The sequence below is a fragment of the Chanodichthys erythropterus genome, chromosome 15, assembly GCF_024489055.1.
Source record: "Chanodichthys erythropterus isolate Z2021 chromosome 15, ASM2448905v1, whole genome shotgun sequence".
Lineage (NCBI taxonomy): Eukaryota > Metazoa > Chordata > Actinopteri > Cypriniformes > Xenocyprididae > Chanodichthys > Chanodichthys erythropterus.
In genome coordinates this window covers 5,803,496-5,822,143 of record NC_090235.1, presented here as the reverse complement: position 1 = coordinate 5,822,143, position 18,648 = coordinate 5,803,496, and the positions used below count along the sequence as shown (strand labels likewise).

General features: G+C 35.4%; 1 protein-coding gene and 1 long non-coding RNA gene across 5 annotated transcripts in view; one reads left to right on the top strand and one right to left on the bottom strand.

Moving 5' to 3' along the window:
• The first annotated feature begins 1,331 nt into the window (after positions 1 to 1,331).
• Positions 1,332 to 15,299, top strand: LOC137037238 (uncharacterized). 4 transcript variants are annotated; one of them, XM_067411067.1, is made up of 14 exons: positions 1,332 to 2,107; positions 7,201 to 7,409; positions 7,511 to 7,565; positions 7,674 to 7,762; positions 7,844 to 8,070; positions 8,417 to 8,576; positions 8,778 to 8,888; positions 9,050 to 9,102; positions 9,826 to 9,908; positions 10,211 to 10,304; positions 10,595 to 10,690; positions 11,365 to 11,455; positions 11,992 to 12,081; positions 14,766 to 15,299. In XM_067411067.1, the coding sequence occupies exons 2-8, from the start codon at positions 7,208 to 7,210 to the stop codon at positions 9,058 to 9,060; spliced, it is 855 nt and encodes a 284-aa protein (XP_067267168.1). In that variant the 5' UTR covers positions 1,332 to 2,107; positions 7,201 to 7,207; the 3' UTR covers positions 9,061 to 9,102; positions 9,826 to 9,908; positions 10,211 to 10,304; positions 10,595 to 10,690; positions 11,365 to 11,455; positions 11,992 to 12,081; positions 14,766 to 15,299. The 4 variants fall into 4 exon arrangements, with proteins under 4 accessions (XP_067267168.1, XP_067267167.1, XP_067267166.1 ...); XM_067411066.1 differs by having other exon boundaries at positions 9,826 to 10,304; XM_067411065.1 differs by having other exon boundaries at positions 9,050 to 9,908.
• LOC137037239 (uncharacterized) overlaps positions 7,223 to 18,648 on the bottom strand; it is a 30,014-nt gene continuing 18,588 nt past the window's right edge. Inside the window, exons 2-3 of the long non-coding RNA XR_010897270.1 lie at positions 8,998 to 9,100; positions 7,223 to 7,352 (exon numbers count right to left, since the gene is read on the bottom strand). This is a non-coding gene — a long non-coding RNA (uncharacterized lncRNA). The remainder of the gene's footprint in view (positions 7,353 to 8,997; positions 9,101 to 18,648) is intronic.

Sequence of the window (18,648 nt, the reverse complement as noted above, 5' to 3'; positions counted from 1 at the left end):
TAATGAGGCGTGTGATTACTATGATTACAATAAAGAGTTCTCACTTTAGCCTGTACACCCCTTCCCGCTCTCTCATGTCCATTTACAGGTGGTTGTGCTGGACATGAACTATATGAAGTATGATAATTCTTTATTAACTAACAAGGGTAAATAAATATGGTAACACTTTATTTAAGTTTTTTTTTGTTTTTAAATAGTTGCTTATTAGCATGCATATTACTAGAATATTGGCTATTGTGCTGCTGTTCTAACCCAAATCTAATAAATGTTTTCAGGATGCATTCACGCCATGTCATGATTACTGTAGTCTCAAGATGACAACATGTTGTATTCGGTGCTGTTCACATCGTTGGACTGGGAATTATGCGTTTCTATGGCACCACTGTCAACACCTAAATGAATCTGCAGTCAGGTGGTACAAGTTGGAGCTCTGAGACAATTCCCATCTTACAAGCTGTAATTAAGAGCTCTACGATGACATAAATGCTGTTTACATGTTAAAATTTACATGTAGCCTAATTGTGGTAATTACGACATGGCGTGAGCCTCAAGGCTACAGACAGGTGATTTTTTTTTTTTTCATGGCTGGAGCTAAACTCTGCAGGACAGCGTGACTCGATGTTGCCTCTTCCTGCTATAAATAGAAGTGACTTTGCCCTCATCATTTACAAACTAATAGGACACACATAGACACTGTTAGGGTTGGGCCAAGAAATAAGGACAAAGTATTTCTAAAGGAAAGGACAAACTATGAACATGAGACAATCTATCAAAAGATCAAAGACGGCCGTAACCCATGGTTGTCAAGCTCCAGAAAAAATTAAAAATATTTTATTAATAAACATGATCAATATGGCTGATTAACTGTTCTTAGAATAACATTAATTTTGTTTTTTTTTTTTTTTTTTTTTTTTTTACTCATAATTTAAATGAATGTAAAATAATTCTTAAAGCGATGCTTGAGGCAAAAGTTCAAAACGAAACATTCTCTGGGTAAAAAAAAAAAAAAAAAAAAATCTCACAATCATCTCTGCTTTTCTTATTTTTAGTTATATTTAGTTAAGCTCAAAATACTCTGACACTGACATTTGCAGTGTCTGTTGAAATTTTAATTAAAAATTTTTTTTTTTTTTTTTTTTTTTTTAATATTTCTAATTTCTTTTTACAATGTTGGATAAACATTAAGTGCATCAAATCATTAAAGCCCTATCTAAAGGCCAAAAATCTTAAATAGTTTTTAAATAAATATTAATAGTTAAAAATTATCACAGCTTTGCGAATTTGGACTTGCTTAATTTCCATGTGATTTAATAATACAGGGTCGTGGCAAACAGAAATGCAATTTGTCGTGATTGTCATGCATGCAACCTCGCCTAAGAGCAAACACAGAAATAAAAGGTACATGCAAAGGAGAAATGTAAACAATATGCAAACTCTTGTTTCCTTATTAACATTTCCATATGGGAGTCAATAACAAAACTACTGCTGCTGATGTTCATCAAACAGAGCCGAGAGGTTTGGTAAATTAACCATTGTACAGATATCTAGCAATCAAGTTTTATTTGAACATTTATCATTTCTACACACTAAATGAAGTGACTCTTGCATTAAAACCTCATCCAGATATGGTCACTATATATTGACCTAATGATAAAAACTCTTAATTTTTGTGCTAAAAAATATTGTGGAATAAAATGAAACACATGCAAATAAATACATACTACATACATAATAAATACATACTACTGATTTTACAATTGTTCTGTGCAATATAAAATCAAATAAAATGTAAAAAGGAGAAAATTTCTCTTTCCATTTGCTTAACGCACAAATAAGTCCACACCTCTAACATGAGACTGTTAGAGACTGTTGAGACTGTATACAGAGAACAGGACAACGGAGACAGGGAAGGAACAGTCAGGAGCAAAACAGTCCATGGGGGAGTGGAGGGAGGGAGGAGCCATGGTGGAGAAAACATTATGAACAAAACATAATCCTGACAACACACAAAGGTGAATCAGATAACCTTACTTTGAAATCTTACTCTGCTTGACGACAGCTGAATCGACAACAGTCTACTGTCCCAAACGTTATCCTGAGATAAAAGGTAACTTTTCCTTCAAATTATGATGCTTAAATTTAAAAAACGTAGTTGTCTAAAAATGTATTTTGTCAAACAATTAACAAAGCAAGAAAGTAACCCATGTAGAGTTTTAAAAGGGCTATAACATTAAAAACCATTATTTAGTTGTTTTTTTCTTCCATTTCTGCAACGTGGTCTTGGGTATTTTATGTAAAGTGTGGATCTACCACACCTACAATTACTTTTATGTTTGGACAGTAGATTGGAATAAGATTGTCAGTGACTAACAACTTAAATTTAGCTTACCTTATATAAAACTACTGTACCAGAGAGCACTGCTAATGCATTTCCTTTATACTGTATACATTTAGAAATTGTTTAATGATAGGTTTAGAGGTAGGAATAGGATTAGCTTCTCAAAAATATCTATTTAATGCTATACTGCAGTGGTTCCCAAACTTTTTAGCTTGGAGTACCCCCTGAAGGGATTCCCATCCTTCTGCGTACCCCCTCTCTTCCACTTCGACTGCAGTCACACCTTTACCATTAAGGGACAATATTTGCCCCCTAAATTGATTTTCCAGTGCTTTTTTTACCTTTATGAATAACTTTATAAAATAAATAATGTTTTAAATAAAAAATGTTCAACAGAGAAATATGCAATGACGGTAAAACTAAGTAAAACTTTTAAATATTAAACTAAAACCGCCAGTAGGTGGCAGAAAGTCACTGTTTTTATGAGTGAGTCATCGAGTCATTCATTCAGTAACGAATGGCTGTGAATGAATCATTGAATCATTGACTCTCACGATTCGTTCAAAGCCGCAGAATTGTTCGCGAAACACAGACGTGTGTTGTAGTTCTGCTGTGGTTTTCGTTAGAACTATTATTTCACTGCAAAATAGAGTAAATACTGACAGTACTATGTTTAAAATGTAGGCTACATTTTATTTTTTGATCTGTTGTATAATAATGTCACGTTTGCAGTCATGTGGATATTTGGGAACAATTGCATTCTTGCTCGTTATCATTAAATACAAGAACTCACACAAGGTATGTTTTTGTATCGGAGAAAGTTTGAGTCTTAAATCGAAATTAATCCATTATCTGTGTCTATATTTGTTCTTCATGCAAGTACCCAGCCAACATAGCATGGTGGGGCCCAGATGGGTGTCACCTGGGCAGCCTAACTGGGGCCCAGACATTTTTGTCCACGGTTTCCATGGAGGCCCCACATGGGTTAGCCCAGATGAAATGAACACTGCTCAGTGTGCACACTACAGGCTGTTAAATGAAACACAGAAACATGCTGGAGTTAATGAGATAATTAGGTGATAACGAGCAGAATCACTGAAGGACAGAGAAACAACAACTACGACTTACTTCAACCACAGCCTTCGATGAAATCAACTGAAGATAAAAGACATTAAATCTCTGAAGATCTGATTAAACAGCTCCACAAACAGCATTACCAGCTTCACTTATTACTAACCAGACTGACTTTATTTCTGACATACATCTACAGAAGCTCTTATTGAGAATTACCAGAGGTTTAGATGTTGATGATTTGTACGTTTGGTTTGATGTCACCGTGATCGAGGTCAGTGCTTACTTCAGTTAGGCAGTTTGACTCTTGATTGCTTTAGTGTTTCTCTGGCTGTTTGTTATGGCAAGAAAAACAAGAGACAATGTGGTCAGCTGCTAAATGATAAAAATATAGTCATCATTTAGTGGCTTAATTCACTGATCTAATGACTGAGCTTTTTATGAGCAAAATGTGATTAACTTTGTGCTGGATCTCCTCTAGAATTACAACACTAAAAATGTTTTAATCAGAAAATTTGAAAAACACATTGTTCACTAAACACTTCAAACCTCCTGCAAGATTCACTTACACAGACATCAAGAATCAGCGTATGAATCTCAACAATGGTGACATGCTTCATGCTGCAATGCATTCTGGGAGCCATGGATGAGTTTTGTATGAGGCACCCAGAATGCATTGCGGCATGAAGCATGTCACCATTGTTGAGAATCATACGCTGATTCTTGATGTCTGTTTGTGAATAAATCTTGCAGTTGTTTTAGAGGATTTAATGTACATTGTATTTTTCAGATTATTCTGATCTGATTTTTGTAACTTTTTTTTAGTTGTTGTGGAGAAGATCCTGCACCAAACTAATAATAATTATAACTATAGTAATTATAACTATTTTTTTTTTTTTTTCATATAAAGCTCAATCATTAGATCAGTGAACAAAGCCATAACATGATGAAAACTATATTCATATCATTAAACAGCTGACAACAGCTAAACACATTGTCTCTTGCTTTTCTTGCCATAACAAACAACAAGATCAGCCAAAGAAACATTATTGCTAAAACAGTCAAGAGTCAAACTGCCTAACTGAAGTAAGTGCTGACCTCGATCACGGTGACATCAAACTAAACTTATTTTCAACAAATCATCAACATCTAAACCTCTGGTAATTCTCAATAAGAGCTTCTGTAGATGTCAGAAATAAAGTCAGTCTGGTTAGTAATAAGTGAAGCTGGTAATGCTGTTTGTGGAGATGTTTAATCAGATCTTCAGAGATTTAATGTCTTTTATCTTCAGTTGATTTCATCGAAGGCTGTGGTTGAAGTAAGTCGTAGTTGTTGTTTCTCTGTCCTTCAGTGATTCTGCTCATTATCACCTAATTATCTCATTAACTCCAGCATGTTTCTGTGTTTCATTTAACAGCCTGTAGTGTGCACACTGAGCAGTGTTCATTTCATCTGGGCTAACCCATGTGGGGTCTCCATGGAAACCGTGGACAAAAATGTCTGGGCCCCAGTTAGGCTGCCCAGGTGACACCCATCTGGGCCCCACCATGCTATGTTGGCTGGGTAAGTGCTAAATCCCCACTTTTACAAAGGTGCATTGTCGAGAACGACAGTAATTTAGCGCGATTTAAGGCAGCAGACTGCGCACAATCAATCATATGCATGCTGCTTGTGGATACAGTAATTTTTGACTGCAAATGATGAGGTAATCTGATTAAATATACTGGATTTACAACATTTTGGCAATTAGAAATACATGCTTGATTTTAATATTATTTTAAGGTAGAATTAAATGAACTACTCAGCATTTTGTTCGCGTACCCCCTATTGTCACCTCACGTACCCCCAGGGGTACGCGTATCCCAGTTTGGGAACCACTGCTATACAGTAACAATACTGTACCATGTATATTTTACTAAACCTGTTACATTTTATTTATTCATTTTATACTCAATAAAAGTGGTTATGTCGAGGCATGGCATAGGGTTTAGGGTCTAAAATAAATCAATAAAATGGTAGAAAAAAAAAAAACTATACCATGGGTTCTGTTAGAATCTTAAAGGGATAGTTCACCCAAAAATGAAAATTTGATGTTTATCTGCTTACCCCCAGCGCATCCAAGATGTAGGTGACTTTGTTTCTTCAGTAGAACACAAATGATGATTTTTAACTCCAACAATTGCCGTCTGTCAGTCGTATAATGTGGGTCAATGGGAACTTCTTCTATAAGAGTAAATAAAACTTGCTTAGACAAATCCAAATTAAACCCTGCGGCTCGTGACGACACATTGATGTCCTAAGACACCGAACAGTATTTATATCATTTTTACCTCTAATACACCACTATGTCCAACTGCGTTCAGCACTCGCTTAGTGAGGTCTGATCACGCTCTGACAACGGAAGTGATGTCTAGCACTCATTGAAGTATATGCGCGAGACATCACTGCTGTTGTCAGTGCGTGATGAGACCTCACTAAACGCAGTTGCTGAACTCAGTTGGACATAGTGGTGTATTAGAGGTAAAAAATCATATAAATACTGTTCAGTTTCTCACACAAACCGATCGTTTCGTGTCTTAGGACATCAATGTGTCGTCACGAGCCGCAGGGTTTAATTTGGATTTGTCTAAGCAAGTTTTATTTACTCTTATAAAAGAAGTTCCCATTGACCCACGTTATACGGCTGACAGACCGCAACGGTTGGAGTTAAAAATCATCATTTGTGTTCTACTGAAGAAACAAAGTCACCTACATCTTGGATGCCCTGGGGGTAAGCAGATAAACATCAAATTTTCATTTTTGGGTGAACTATCCCTTTAACACCTTGTTAAACAGAAAGTGGCAATTGTGGGAAATACAGATACATGATAACTTTTTGCCTTACTCACGATTCAAAATTACAAAGTCAGGAAATACAACAGTAGGAAACAAATTTTTTGGGACACCAGAATGTTTAAAACACAGTCTCAGTAATTCTCTGAAAAAAAAAAAAAAATCAGCTACTGTCATGATCACTCCCAAAACCTTCTGAACTGAGATGACTCTGTATCAGGATTTCCTTATTGTAAAAAACCTTCTCAGAGATGTACCAGAAGCAGATACTGAATCTGTAGAAGTTTTAATTGAGTGAGACAAACTGCTGGATCAGGGATGCCCTTTGACCCCAGTTCTCATTACACTGGCTCTGAAATGCTTTGCTTCCGCATTAGCTGGGCGTTTGAAAGTGTGATACTTTGCATTTTACCTGAGGACCTTGAGGAAGTAATAGCTGCTGTGAGGAACAGAGATAATGAAGTGTACTACATTAAGGAATTATCCAAAGGAAATGTTAATGGTAAACAATTAAAGTGCTTGGGAAATGAGTAATGAGTAATAAAAGGAAGGAGGAAACACTTGTACATAACACAGAAGAAAAATCAGAAGCCAGTTGGTCTAAAACAGACAAAGGCAATACAGAGAAGAGAGTGTGTGAAGAGCGTGATTTTTGGTCTATTATAAAAGAGGAAAAATACATTTTGATGGAGGGTGATGGAAGGTGAGGATCATGAAGATGCTCTCATTTGCTGATTTTTTTTTAATAATATACATGCATTTACATTCAGTGTAGAGGTTTAGCTTGTGCCATAATTTGTGCAACTGAGGTAGTCCAAAAAATGAAGAAGAATTCCTGTGAGTTGGTTGCTTCTGTGTATTTTGTCAGAATTTCATAATTCCCATGACTTCCCATGACTAAAATCAAGCATTTTTTTTTTTCAATTAGAGCTAAATATAATTCTTTCCCCCTTGACTAGACTGACCATGTATGCAGTTGTCACCCTGCAAGACTCAGATGAGGTGATGGTGGCACCATCACATTGGTTGAGCACAGACAAGAAACAAAGTTACTGGCCCCCATTCAAATCACCAGAGAAGTGCATGGAAGCTGTCCAGAACAGAGTTAAACCTGAAACAGGAGGGAAAACATGGGAGAAATTGAATATTAGCTTTCACAAGGAATCCGGTAATGGCCACTATTTTAAAATAATTGTTTAAATTTTGGATTTTGAAAATTTTTTATTAAGTTCTCAAATAAAATAAAATAAAATATTTTTCTTATTGCAGTCTCTTTTGATAAGGCAAAAGAGGGGCAAAAAGAAATTACAGAACAGAAAGAACGGTAAGTAACAGATACTTGCACTTTGTTTCCAAAAGGATTTTACCTATTAAAATATCAAAGAATGAATTAATACCATTTTGTTAAAGCATTGTTTATTTTCAAATAAAGATCTTTTCTATTAGCCACTGGATTCCCTGGAATACTACAAAGACAAAGACCTCTTCCTACACCTTCTACATCCAGAATGCCAGCTGATGGTGAGTCAGCTTCTTTTGTCATAATTAGTTTTTTATTTTCTCTATTTTTGTAATTACAACACAACTCATCTTATACAACAGACAAGGATGATCTCCTTCAAATGCTGAGAGACATCAAGAGCACAGTTCAGGAAAACTCTGCCATGTTAAAGAAAATACTGAAGGACAACACAGCTTCTGAATCCCCCACCAGTACCAGCTTGCCCAATAAAGATTTTAAAACAAGCCTAAATCTGCCTCTTAGAAGCTCTGAAGATGTGGTCAGGACTGAAATGGAGCTCAGTAATGCAACAACACGCCAAAAATATGTGAGTCAACACAGCATTTCAAGAAAGTGATGATGTACAGTCAGCTGTAATGTACACTAAAATTAAATACATTAAATACATGGACATTAAATACAGTGTTATAATATTAATATGCAGATTTATTATTAAACTTTATTATTAATAATCTCTTTCTATTGATTAGCATTACACAACTATTTCAAGTTATCAATCACCCAGCTTTGTTTCTTTGATCAACTAGTTGGTGTAAGATGGTGCAAATGAGCAATATTCTACATATACTGTAGAGTTTTGTGGTCATTGCACAAAATGTTTTCAATTTAATTTAAAACATTTAATTAAATATTTAAAAGTATTTTCTTTACAGTTAAAATATTTGTCCAGGCTTGGAGGTTTTGGGGCCAAGGATGTCATTCAGAATATTATGCAGCACGTCCTAACAGACGATCTGGCTATGGAGTTCAACTGGCAGGGGAGAGGAGATAAAAAGGCCTTCTCTAGGCTTATTTTAACAGATGTAATACGAGGTAAACTCACTGCTGCATGAACACTACCCACATACTAAGAAAGTTTGTATTTACTTATGTTTCGTCTGTATTTGTAAATTCAATCACTTGGTGAACTCTGTGTTGTCTGCCAATTCGATCTTAAGAGTGTACAAGAGCGGTTGCAAGTAAGGACTACCATCCCACATATTTCCAATTAATTATTCGATTTTTCTCTCTCAGATGCTGCATCAAAACACAGTGTAATGAGGGCAGAATGTGAAGCTGAAGTAAAAGCTTATCTGTGGCACAGAATTTATCGAATTGGTCGGAAGAGACCAAGAGTTTGTGAAGGTGAGTGGTAATGATATTGTGAGCAAGTGATATGTAATATTGTTAGACTTTTTATAGGTTGATCTTTTCCATGACGGTTTAGTCAAGGCAGCTATGTTAAGAAACTCACCTTAAGTTGTTTAATGATCATTGTATACTTTGTATACCTCCTTTCCCTGCAGGTGTGACTTGAGAAGTGACTTCTCCCTCAATGATGGACAGAGCCTTCCACACTGTAAAAAATATTTCCACAATTTAGTTATTTCAACTTGTTTTTTTGTGTAGAGATAACTAGATTGTCCAGACAACAAGAAATTTTAAGTTTTCTTGTCCTCAACTAGACTGAAAGTTGAATGAACAAGTAAAATGGTTATTTTAACTCAAAAATGTATGTTTAAACAACTGCAATAGACTTTCTGTTGAATTAACAAGTATAATTGTTATTTTAATTTATAAATGTAAGTTGAAACAACTGCACAACATTTTCTGCAGGTTTTACTTCAATTATAATGCTTTCATAGCAGTAAACTAAACAATTTACTGTGTAAACTAAACTTAATTTATCTATCTATCTCGCTGTCTGGTAGATTGCATTGTCTTAAACCCTGAACTTCAAGCTTTTAAAACCGCTGTAAACATACATCTTCAAACTTAACGACATTAAATATATTTCAAACTTTCTGCTCAGGTTTTTTCAAGCCAGTGTCAATGGTTGTCTTTTAGTTATCACTACTGTGGTATATATAAATTAATTACAGTGTATTTTATTTTAGTGTGTACATTAAAAATAGTTGTTTACAATTATGAGCACAGATTAATTAAATTACACCAAAAATTTGTCAAGCTGCTTCAGTTTTTATTCATGGTCAGATTCCAATTCATCATGGGCGGAATTGAGCGATTCATGAACAATGAACCGCTCAAGATGATTCGCTGCATCATTTTTTTTTCCTTTGAGAATTTTCGAGAAAAGCCAGCGGAAACCGGATGATTTTCCATGTTGGACAACACGTGTCTTCAGAAGAAACTGAGTGATACAGAGTAAGTGTGACATTTTATATTGTTAACGTGGATTGCTGCAAGTTTTTATTTCGTAATAAGCGTTTTATAGTATTGTGTTATCGAATAATATAGGATTTGTAAAGCAATTAAATGTTTGTTATAGTCGCAGTGTAAATATTGTCCACAAATCCGTCATTTCTGAAATCATACATTAAATTCATAAGTGCAAATGACCATTATTAAAAGCAGATTTTCAGAATTATATTATCCATTTCGAGTCAGAGTGTTTTGCAAATAGAAGATTCGCTCATTGTAACGTACTTCTTCGTGTTGACTCACAGGTTCAAAAGTTGATTAAATGCTGCTCGTTCTCCAACTGGACCAAACCGGATTTTTACCTCAGTCACTTCATCAGATGCAGAGCGCCAGATATAGGTAAGTTTTCATCACAGTCTTTGAATTAAAAAAGTAACTGTCAGATTGAATCGATATGGGTGATAGAAATAATTAATATGTCTGTGGTTTGAAATGTCACGGTTTTTCATTATTAACGTTACTATTCAGAGTTTGGATTTTGCGCGGCCTTGAGCCATTTCGTCGCGCTTTCGCTCTTGTTTTAAGAAATCTAAATAATAGGGAGAATTACACACAATGTTGTCAAGAATGTAAGATTATATATGTGTATAGAAGATTCGCTCATTGTACTTCTTCGTGTTGACTCACAGGTAAAGTCAAGTTGATTAAAAGCTGCTCGTTCACCAACTGGACCAAACCGGATTTTTACCTCAGTCACTTCATCAGATGCAGAGCGCCAGATATAGGTAAGTTTTCACCACAATCTTTAAGTGACTGTCAAATTGAATCGATATGGGTGATATAAATAACAATTAATATGTTTGTGGTTTGAAATGTCACGGTTTTCATTACTACTCGGAGTTTGGATTCTGCGCGGCCTTGAGCCATTTCGTCGCGCTTTTGTTCTTGTTTTAAGAACTCTGAATAAAATAGGGAATATCACACAATGTTGTCACGAATGTACGATTATTGAGCGTATTTCTGCAAATAGAAGATTCGCTCATTGTAACGTACTTCTTCGTGTTGACTCACAGGTTCAGTCAAGTTGATTAAAAGCTGCTCGTTCACTAACTGGACCAAACCGGATTTTTACCTCAGTCACTTCATCAGATGCAGAGCGCCAGATATAGGTTTTCATCACAGTCTTTGAATTAAAAAAGTAACTGTCAAATTGAATCGATGGGTGATAGAAATGACAATTAATAAGTTAGTGGTTTGAAATGTCACGTTTTTTCATTATTACTATTCAGAGTTTGGATTCTGTGCGGCCTTGGGCCATTTCGTCGCGCTTTTGTTCTTGTTTTAAGAAATCTTAATAATAGGGAGAATTACACGCGATGTTGTCACGAATGTACGATTATTGAGTGTATTTCTGCACATAGAAGATGAGCTCATTGTACTTTCTCATGTTGACTCACAGGTTCTGTCAAGTTGACTAAAAGCTTGTTCGCCAACCAAATTTTTTACCTCAGTCACTTCACTTCATCTCAGTTGCAGAGCACCAGATACAGGTCAGTTTTCACAGCAATCTTTGGAAATTCTTTAAATTAACTATCAATTTGTGATGCGGGTAACTTAAAGGGATGGTTTGGACTAAATTCAACCTAGGGTCATTTCCACCATGACCTCCAGCCAAACACCTTTGGCTCTTTTTAACCTTTTATTCATCAAATATATTAGACAGCAGAACTGTTTCCAACACTCATAATAAATCAGAATATTAGAATGATTTCTAAATGATCATGTGATAGACTGTATGTTACATGTGACACTGAAGACCGGAATAATGATGCCGAAAATTCAGCTTTGCATCACAGGAATAAATTATTTTTTAAAAGTATATTCAAATAGAAAACGTATTTTAAGTTGTAATAATATTTCACAATATTACTGTTTTTTCTGTATTTTTGATCAAATAAATGCAGGCTTGATGAGCAGAAGAGACTTCTTTCAAAAACATTAAAAATAGTAATGTTTCCAAACTTTTGACCTGTACTGTATATACAAACAAAACACGTCCGTCAAGTGAACACATTTTTTTTGGCAGAGTTGTAACCAGAAGAAGAGGGGAGCAGTTATTTTGGGCCTTCCATACTACATGAGGGAGAAACCAGAAAACATCTTCAAAGTTTGTGAGGTAAACATTTTAGTACTTTTTTCCATTAACACTGGAATAAGGATGCACCAATATCACTTTAGTATGATAGTGATGCTTTTATTTGGTACTTTTTATATTTTGGTGATACCGATTATAGATACCTGTATTTTCATTGAAACCATAAGAATATGAATCATTATTTGGCTTTCCTTCAGTTATGTTATGCTTAATTATGCCTTTTAAAATGTATTGTATTGCTATATCATATTTTATCTTTCAAGTAGAGGTGGTCGCGTGATATAGCAAAAATATCACAGCACGATTATTTTCAGGAATATCACGATTATTTTTCATGTTGGTTTTACTATTTTTCATGTGACTGATCAGTACATCTAAACTCATTTCACAATATTAAAAACGCAAAATGCAGAATCGAATCATTAATTGTGAATCATCAGTTTTAATTGTGTATTGTGTTGAATTTTTCTGAATTTGCAAAAATTACTATTGAATCAAATCATTTCGCTGTAAATGAAGATAAAAAAGTACCAAGCAAACTGGATCTCATTCAACAAGTATGTGTACAAATGAATTTGCATATGAAATCTGCATGCTAACATTTTCACAAACAAATAATCCTTTATCAATAACTTCTATTCTAAAACTAAGGGGCTGTTTACACGAAAACTGAAGTGAGCACTGAACACGAAGTTTCAAAGCACAAGGTTTCGAAAATGATACCGTTACCTTCTTCATGTAAACAACAAAAACATGAATCTGAAAACGGTAACATAATGCGCGTATGTGTAGGTGTTTTTTGATGAAGTGACATCGCCAACTACTGACGTTTTCGCAGATCCGTGTGAACAAGGATCATTTTGACAATAGCCGCTTTTCCACTGTCGGGCCAGTGCGAGCCAGGGCTTAAAATGGGCGGGGCGGGGCTAATAGCCTCGGGCCTGTAGCACGAGGCCAGAATAGTGCAGCGTTTCCAGTCAGGCCTGAAGCTCCGCTGCTCGTCACTAAAACCCGCCCTTTACACGCCTCTCAGGAACAACGTCATGCAACCCCATCGTTTCACCAACAAAGAGAAGTTATTACAAAACTAAGAAATAAGTCACTGGAACTAGCGCGCTCACAAAACGAACACGATAACAGCGGCCTTATGTTTGCATGCTTTGTTACATATTCAAATTCAAAAGCATCAATGTTTTACTATAGAATAAATGATACATTGATCATAATGAATCAATTTATCAGGACTCAAAATTAATCACACAGAAATAAATGTATTTCTATTTTATTTATTTATTTTAAACACTTATGAAAATAGCCTGCTTATTCAGTCGAGACTGTTACTGTTTATTTGTAGCCACAGTAGCCTATATACGTCACATTTAGAATGAAGGATAACTCTATTTTTATAAAAGCTCCCGAACAAAAAACATACGTGGAGCTAAACTCTCGAGACGAGACTTATGACAGATAATATAAGTAAAGAAATACACAATTGTGATGCGAATAAGAAGCTGATGTCTGATTTCTTCAAGTGGTTGCATTTACCATGTTTACTATGGTAATGTTAATGTCTAGCGTGCACAGTCTTTCGCATCGCTTATAAATATTTCTGCCTTGTTTAGTGATTATAATTCACATCGGATCAAATTATTTCAAACACATGCTTCTGACTGAAAGTGAGTTGAGTTCAACTTATTAAAAAAAGTTTTTAATGCTGGTGTTATAGCTGTTAGCTTTCTGAAATGATCCACAGTGCAGACGCTATCTATTTTTATAAAAGCTCCCGAACAAAAATCATTATTATATTTTGATGACATGCTACGCGGAGCTAAACTCTCGAGATAAAATGTTACTAAATAAATACACAATTGTGAAAGAGAATAAGAAGCTGATGTCTGATTTCTTCAAATGGTCACATTTACCATGTTTATTATGGTAACGTTAATGTTTAGCGTGCATATCTTTTACATTGCTTATAAATATTTCTGCCTTTTATGGTGATTATAATCCACATCGGATCGCGTTATTTCAAACACTCGCTGCTGACTGAAAGTGAGTTTTGAGCTCAGCTTATTTTTAAAAGTTTTTAATGTTGATGTACACAACGTTATAGCTGTTATCTTTCTGAAATGAACGGCGCTGACGCTCTGCAGACGCGGAGAAACTCAGCCTTTGATCATAACCACTCCTCTAGCCCCAGCTGGCCCGCTTTGGCCCAAGGTTTTCGTCGGGCCAAAAAACCCTGGCCGTTGGCCCCGAGAAAGCCCCGGCGAGGCATGATCAAGCCCCAGAAGTGACAGTGGAAATGCGACTGGCCCTGGCATGCACTAGCACGCCCGCTTTATGCCCGACAGTGGAAACGCGGCTAATGTTGTTGTCTGTTTTTAGTACATCATTGTCATGTAAACGTACCCTTATTCTGAATTTTAAAACACAGCTGATTGTGCATAGTGCACACCTCCTTTTGACATTTTTCTGTGATTTTTATTTGATAAAAGTAGAAGAATATTCATCAGATTACTTGAATAGCTCTATTTGGAAAATCATTCTAGAAAAATTTGATTTGCATAGACAAACATTTTATTGGCATAGACAGTAAAAAAAAATACACGATCAAAATGTAAACTGGCGTAAAATGTATGTTTAATGTGGTAATGAAAGTTCTAGTCTACTGCTAAATCTTTAATCTCTCTCTTTTTTTTCAGCCAACTGACAATGAGGTCGATGTTGTTCAGAGTGTTAAGGTGGGCATCTTGTCAGTGAGCGAGGACACCAGACAAGATTGTGCCTTCCCAGGTAACGTCGTGAATATGGCTGTGATACTGGAGGGGGAGATTGTCATTGTGGATCTCCAAGACATTCCAAATGCCTTTGTCACATTGTTTGGACTGCTTTACGCTTTAAACATTAGCTATCCCAAAGAGCTGCGATACACCTTTGAGGTGATCCAGCGGATCTTCATGAACATTGATGGGGAAAGCTGCTCCGCTCAAGTTCATGGACTGAAAAACAAACTAATGCGGTGAAGTGCCTGCAACCATTGCTATTTCCTTTTTTTTTTTTTTTTCAAGAGTAATGTTCAATTTAATTGATGAATTTGTTAAAGCATCAGCTTAGTTGAGATTAAGGTGGTATGAAACCAATTCGTACGTCTTTTAATGTGTTAATGCTTTTCAACATTCCTTTCAAAAAGAAACTCTGTGAACAGGATTTTTCTATATTGTATGAGTTAATTGCAATAAACTTTGTACTGAAAATTGTATTAGTGATCGTTAATTTGCCATACATTTTTGTTTAAATCAAATGTAGCTTACAAATTAATGTTCAAGTAGTAATTCATTATTTGGTTCTGCTGCAGGTTTTAAAGTTTCAAAACACCACTTTAGTTGGCTGAACTTATTGGATGTAGTTTAGATAACTTAACTTAACTTGGCTGAACTTATTGGATGTAGTTTAGATAACTTTAACTTTAGTTGGCTGAACTTAAGTTTGAAGTTTAATTAACTAAATTAAATCAGTTCATTGTACTTTATAACTTGTCAGGTAAACCTTTCCAAATTTGTCAGGTACACTTTTCCAAATAAGTTAGTTTAACTCAAAAAAACCCATGCAAAAAGATAACAAAAAATAATGAGTTAAGTCAACAAAATTTTTTTTACAGTGCATTCAGAGATTAGCTGAGTTTTGGAACATTTACTCATAGATCATGTTAGCTGTTTACAGATTAAACATACAGTTTGTATAGAACTATATGTGTACTAAACTAGCATGACATTGTGTGCTCCAAATATTGGCTCTTGTAATGAAATGCTTACATGTTTCTAATTTTTTAGCTAACTCTAATTTCTCTTTAGCTAATTGGAGGAAATAATTAAATACTGCGTTTGACTGTGATATCACTGCATGGACAGGTTTTCATGAGTATAATAGTAGTGGTTTTAGCATGTATGTTCATCAATAACAAATAACTACAATGTATGCAATTTGTTGTAAATAATTTAATCTACATGGGCTATTTCTGTCTTTTAATGTTTCACCAATAAGATAATGATTTTGATCAGAATAAACCATAATTACACATATTTACATTGCATATTGCCCTTTTTCAAACAGATTAAGTCTTACATAAGTGAAATTAGATGTCAAACATGTGACTACTGGATGACATACAGTCCTCGGGGAATCTTCAACTGATGATGTATACATTCATAGATTGTACAAAGAATTAACTTTTCTTAAAGGTGCCCTAGAACCCCTTTTCACAAGATGTAATATAAGTCTAAGGTGTCCCCTGAATGTGTCTGTGAAGTTTCAGCTCAAAATACCCCATAGATTTTTTTTATTTTTCAATTTTTTAACTGCCTATTTTGGGGCATAATTAGAAATTCACCGTTTCTGAGTGTGTCTTCTTTAAATGCTCGCGCCCCCTGCCCCCAGGCTCGCAACTCCATAATACATTGCATAAACAAAGTTCACACAGCTAATATAACCCTCAAAATGGATCTTTGCAAAGTGTTCGTCATGCAGCATATCAGATCTCGTAAGTATAGTATTTATTTGGATGTTTACATTTGATTCTAAATAAGTTTGAGGCTATGTTCCGTGGCTAATGGCTAATGCTACACTGTTGGAGAGATTTATAAAGAATGAAGTTGTGTTTATGAATTATACAGACTGTAAGTGTTTAAAAATGAAAATAACGACGGCTCTTGTCTCTGTGAATACAGTAAGAAACGATGGTAACTTTAACCACATTTATCAGTACATTAGCAACATGCTAACGAAACATTTAGAAAGACAATTTACAAATATCACTAAAAATATCATGTTATCATGGATCATGTCAGTTATTATTGCTCCATCTGCCATTTTTCGCTATTGTCCTTGCTTGCTTACCTGCATAAAGTCTGTTGATTCAGCTGTGCACAGATCCAGACGCTAATACTGGCTGCCCTTGTGTAATGCCTTGAACATGGGCTGGCATATGCAAATATTGGGGGCATACATATTAATGATCCCGACTGTTGTGTCACAGTCGGTGTTATGTTGAGATTTGCCTGTTCTTCAGAGGTCTTTTGCAAAAATCAAATTTACATAAGAAGGAGGAAACAATGGTGTTTGAGACTCACTGTATGTCATTTCCATGTACAGAACTCTAATTATTTAACTATGCAGAGGTAAATTCAATTTTCAATTCTAGGGCACCTTTAAAAATAAGCAGGTTAGAATAGATTAATGCTGCCTTTATGTGCTATTGGAATTATCGTAAACATAAGTTTTCTTAGATAAAAACTGTACATGAACGCCCTCTGATGTCGTGTTTACAATTATGAAGTTTGGGAATAATTTTGACACCCAAATTTTCAAGATGGGCAGGCCATAAACTTTACACATGGTGGAGGGGAGAACAATGCCAGTGACTGGCATGATTTCTTAGTTTGTTTTCCAACAACAGTTATCATTAATGTAGTGCATATTTACATACAGTATATGAATAATCATTTGAAGTGTATTGTATGTTTTATACACAGTGAATATAGTCTTTGTATTTGACCAAAATTCCAGAATCGTCAGCAAGCTGGCTATCTAGATAGCATTAAGTTTATATGGTTGTCATTAAATGGGACACTAAATATAATTTTGGTTTTAATAAGATTTTCCCAATAAATATGCAGGAATAAACTTGGTTTCCTCCATGACTGCTGTTCATTCCGACAACAAAGCACTGGAATGCAACAAGCTCGTCATCACGACTTCTGCAGTGGGAATTATTTCTGAAAGCACAGCCGTGGTCACACTATACTTTGAAAGTGCTAAATTTCATTGGTTGCTGCAATGGTCATGATATGACGTTATAGTCTACAGCTTCCTTTTTTATAAACATGAATTCAACATATAACATATAGTGATACATTAAAAATTTAAAGATATACAACTTACTCGACTTTACTGCAAAAAATATCATTCTTTTAATTCAGCAAAGAGGACATGCTGTGAAGAATTGACAAAGCCACTGAAAGGCAAGCCTGCAACCTTTAGCCAAAAAAGCATAATGGCTAATGCTAACGCTCCGCCTCCGGCAGTACGCAGGGAAGGAGACCAGAAGCCGTTTTGTGAATGGATGTCAATGGATGAGAGGCTTCACTATGCTGATTAAACAGCTTTTGTGGGGAAAAAGCTAATCATTTAATTAATCGACAATTTGTTTGCTAATCTTCAGCATGTTTTACACAAAACAATACTTTATATGTAGATTTTAGCTTGATAAAAATGTATTTGATGTCTGATGACTGATGTCACTGCCATTACACAATAGGCTGAGAGGTGCAGCACATGATTCTTTGACACAACAGAGCATTACAATATGCCATAATTCCAGCCAATCAGAGATGAGGCTGCTAAATTCTGATTGTCTGGCTTGACAACCAATCATAAGACTCCCTGCTTTACTGACAGAGGAAAAGGAAAAATACATGGTGGAGGAGTTTGTTCAATGATAGAATATACCCTAACAAGAAGCGAAACTCAATAGAATGTTCCATTGCAATACCAGAGCCCAGCAGTGGCCCTGCGTTCCCGCCATTTTGT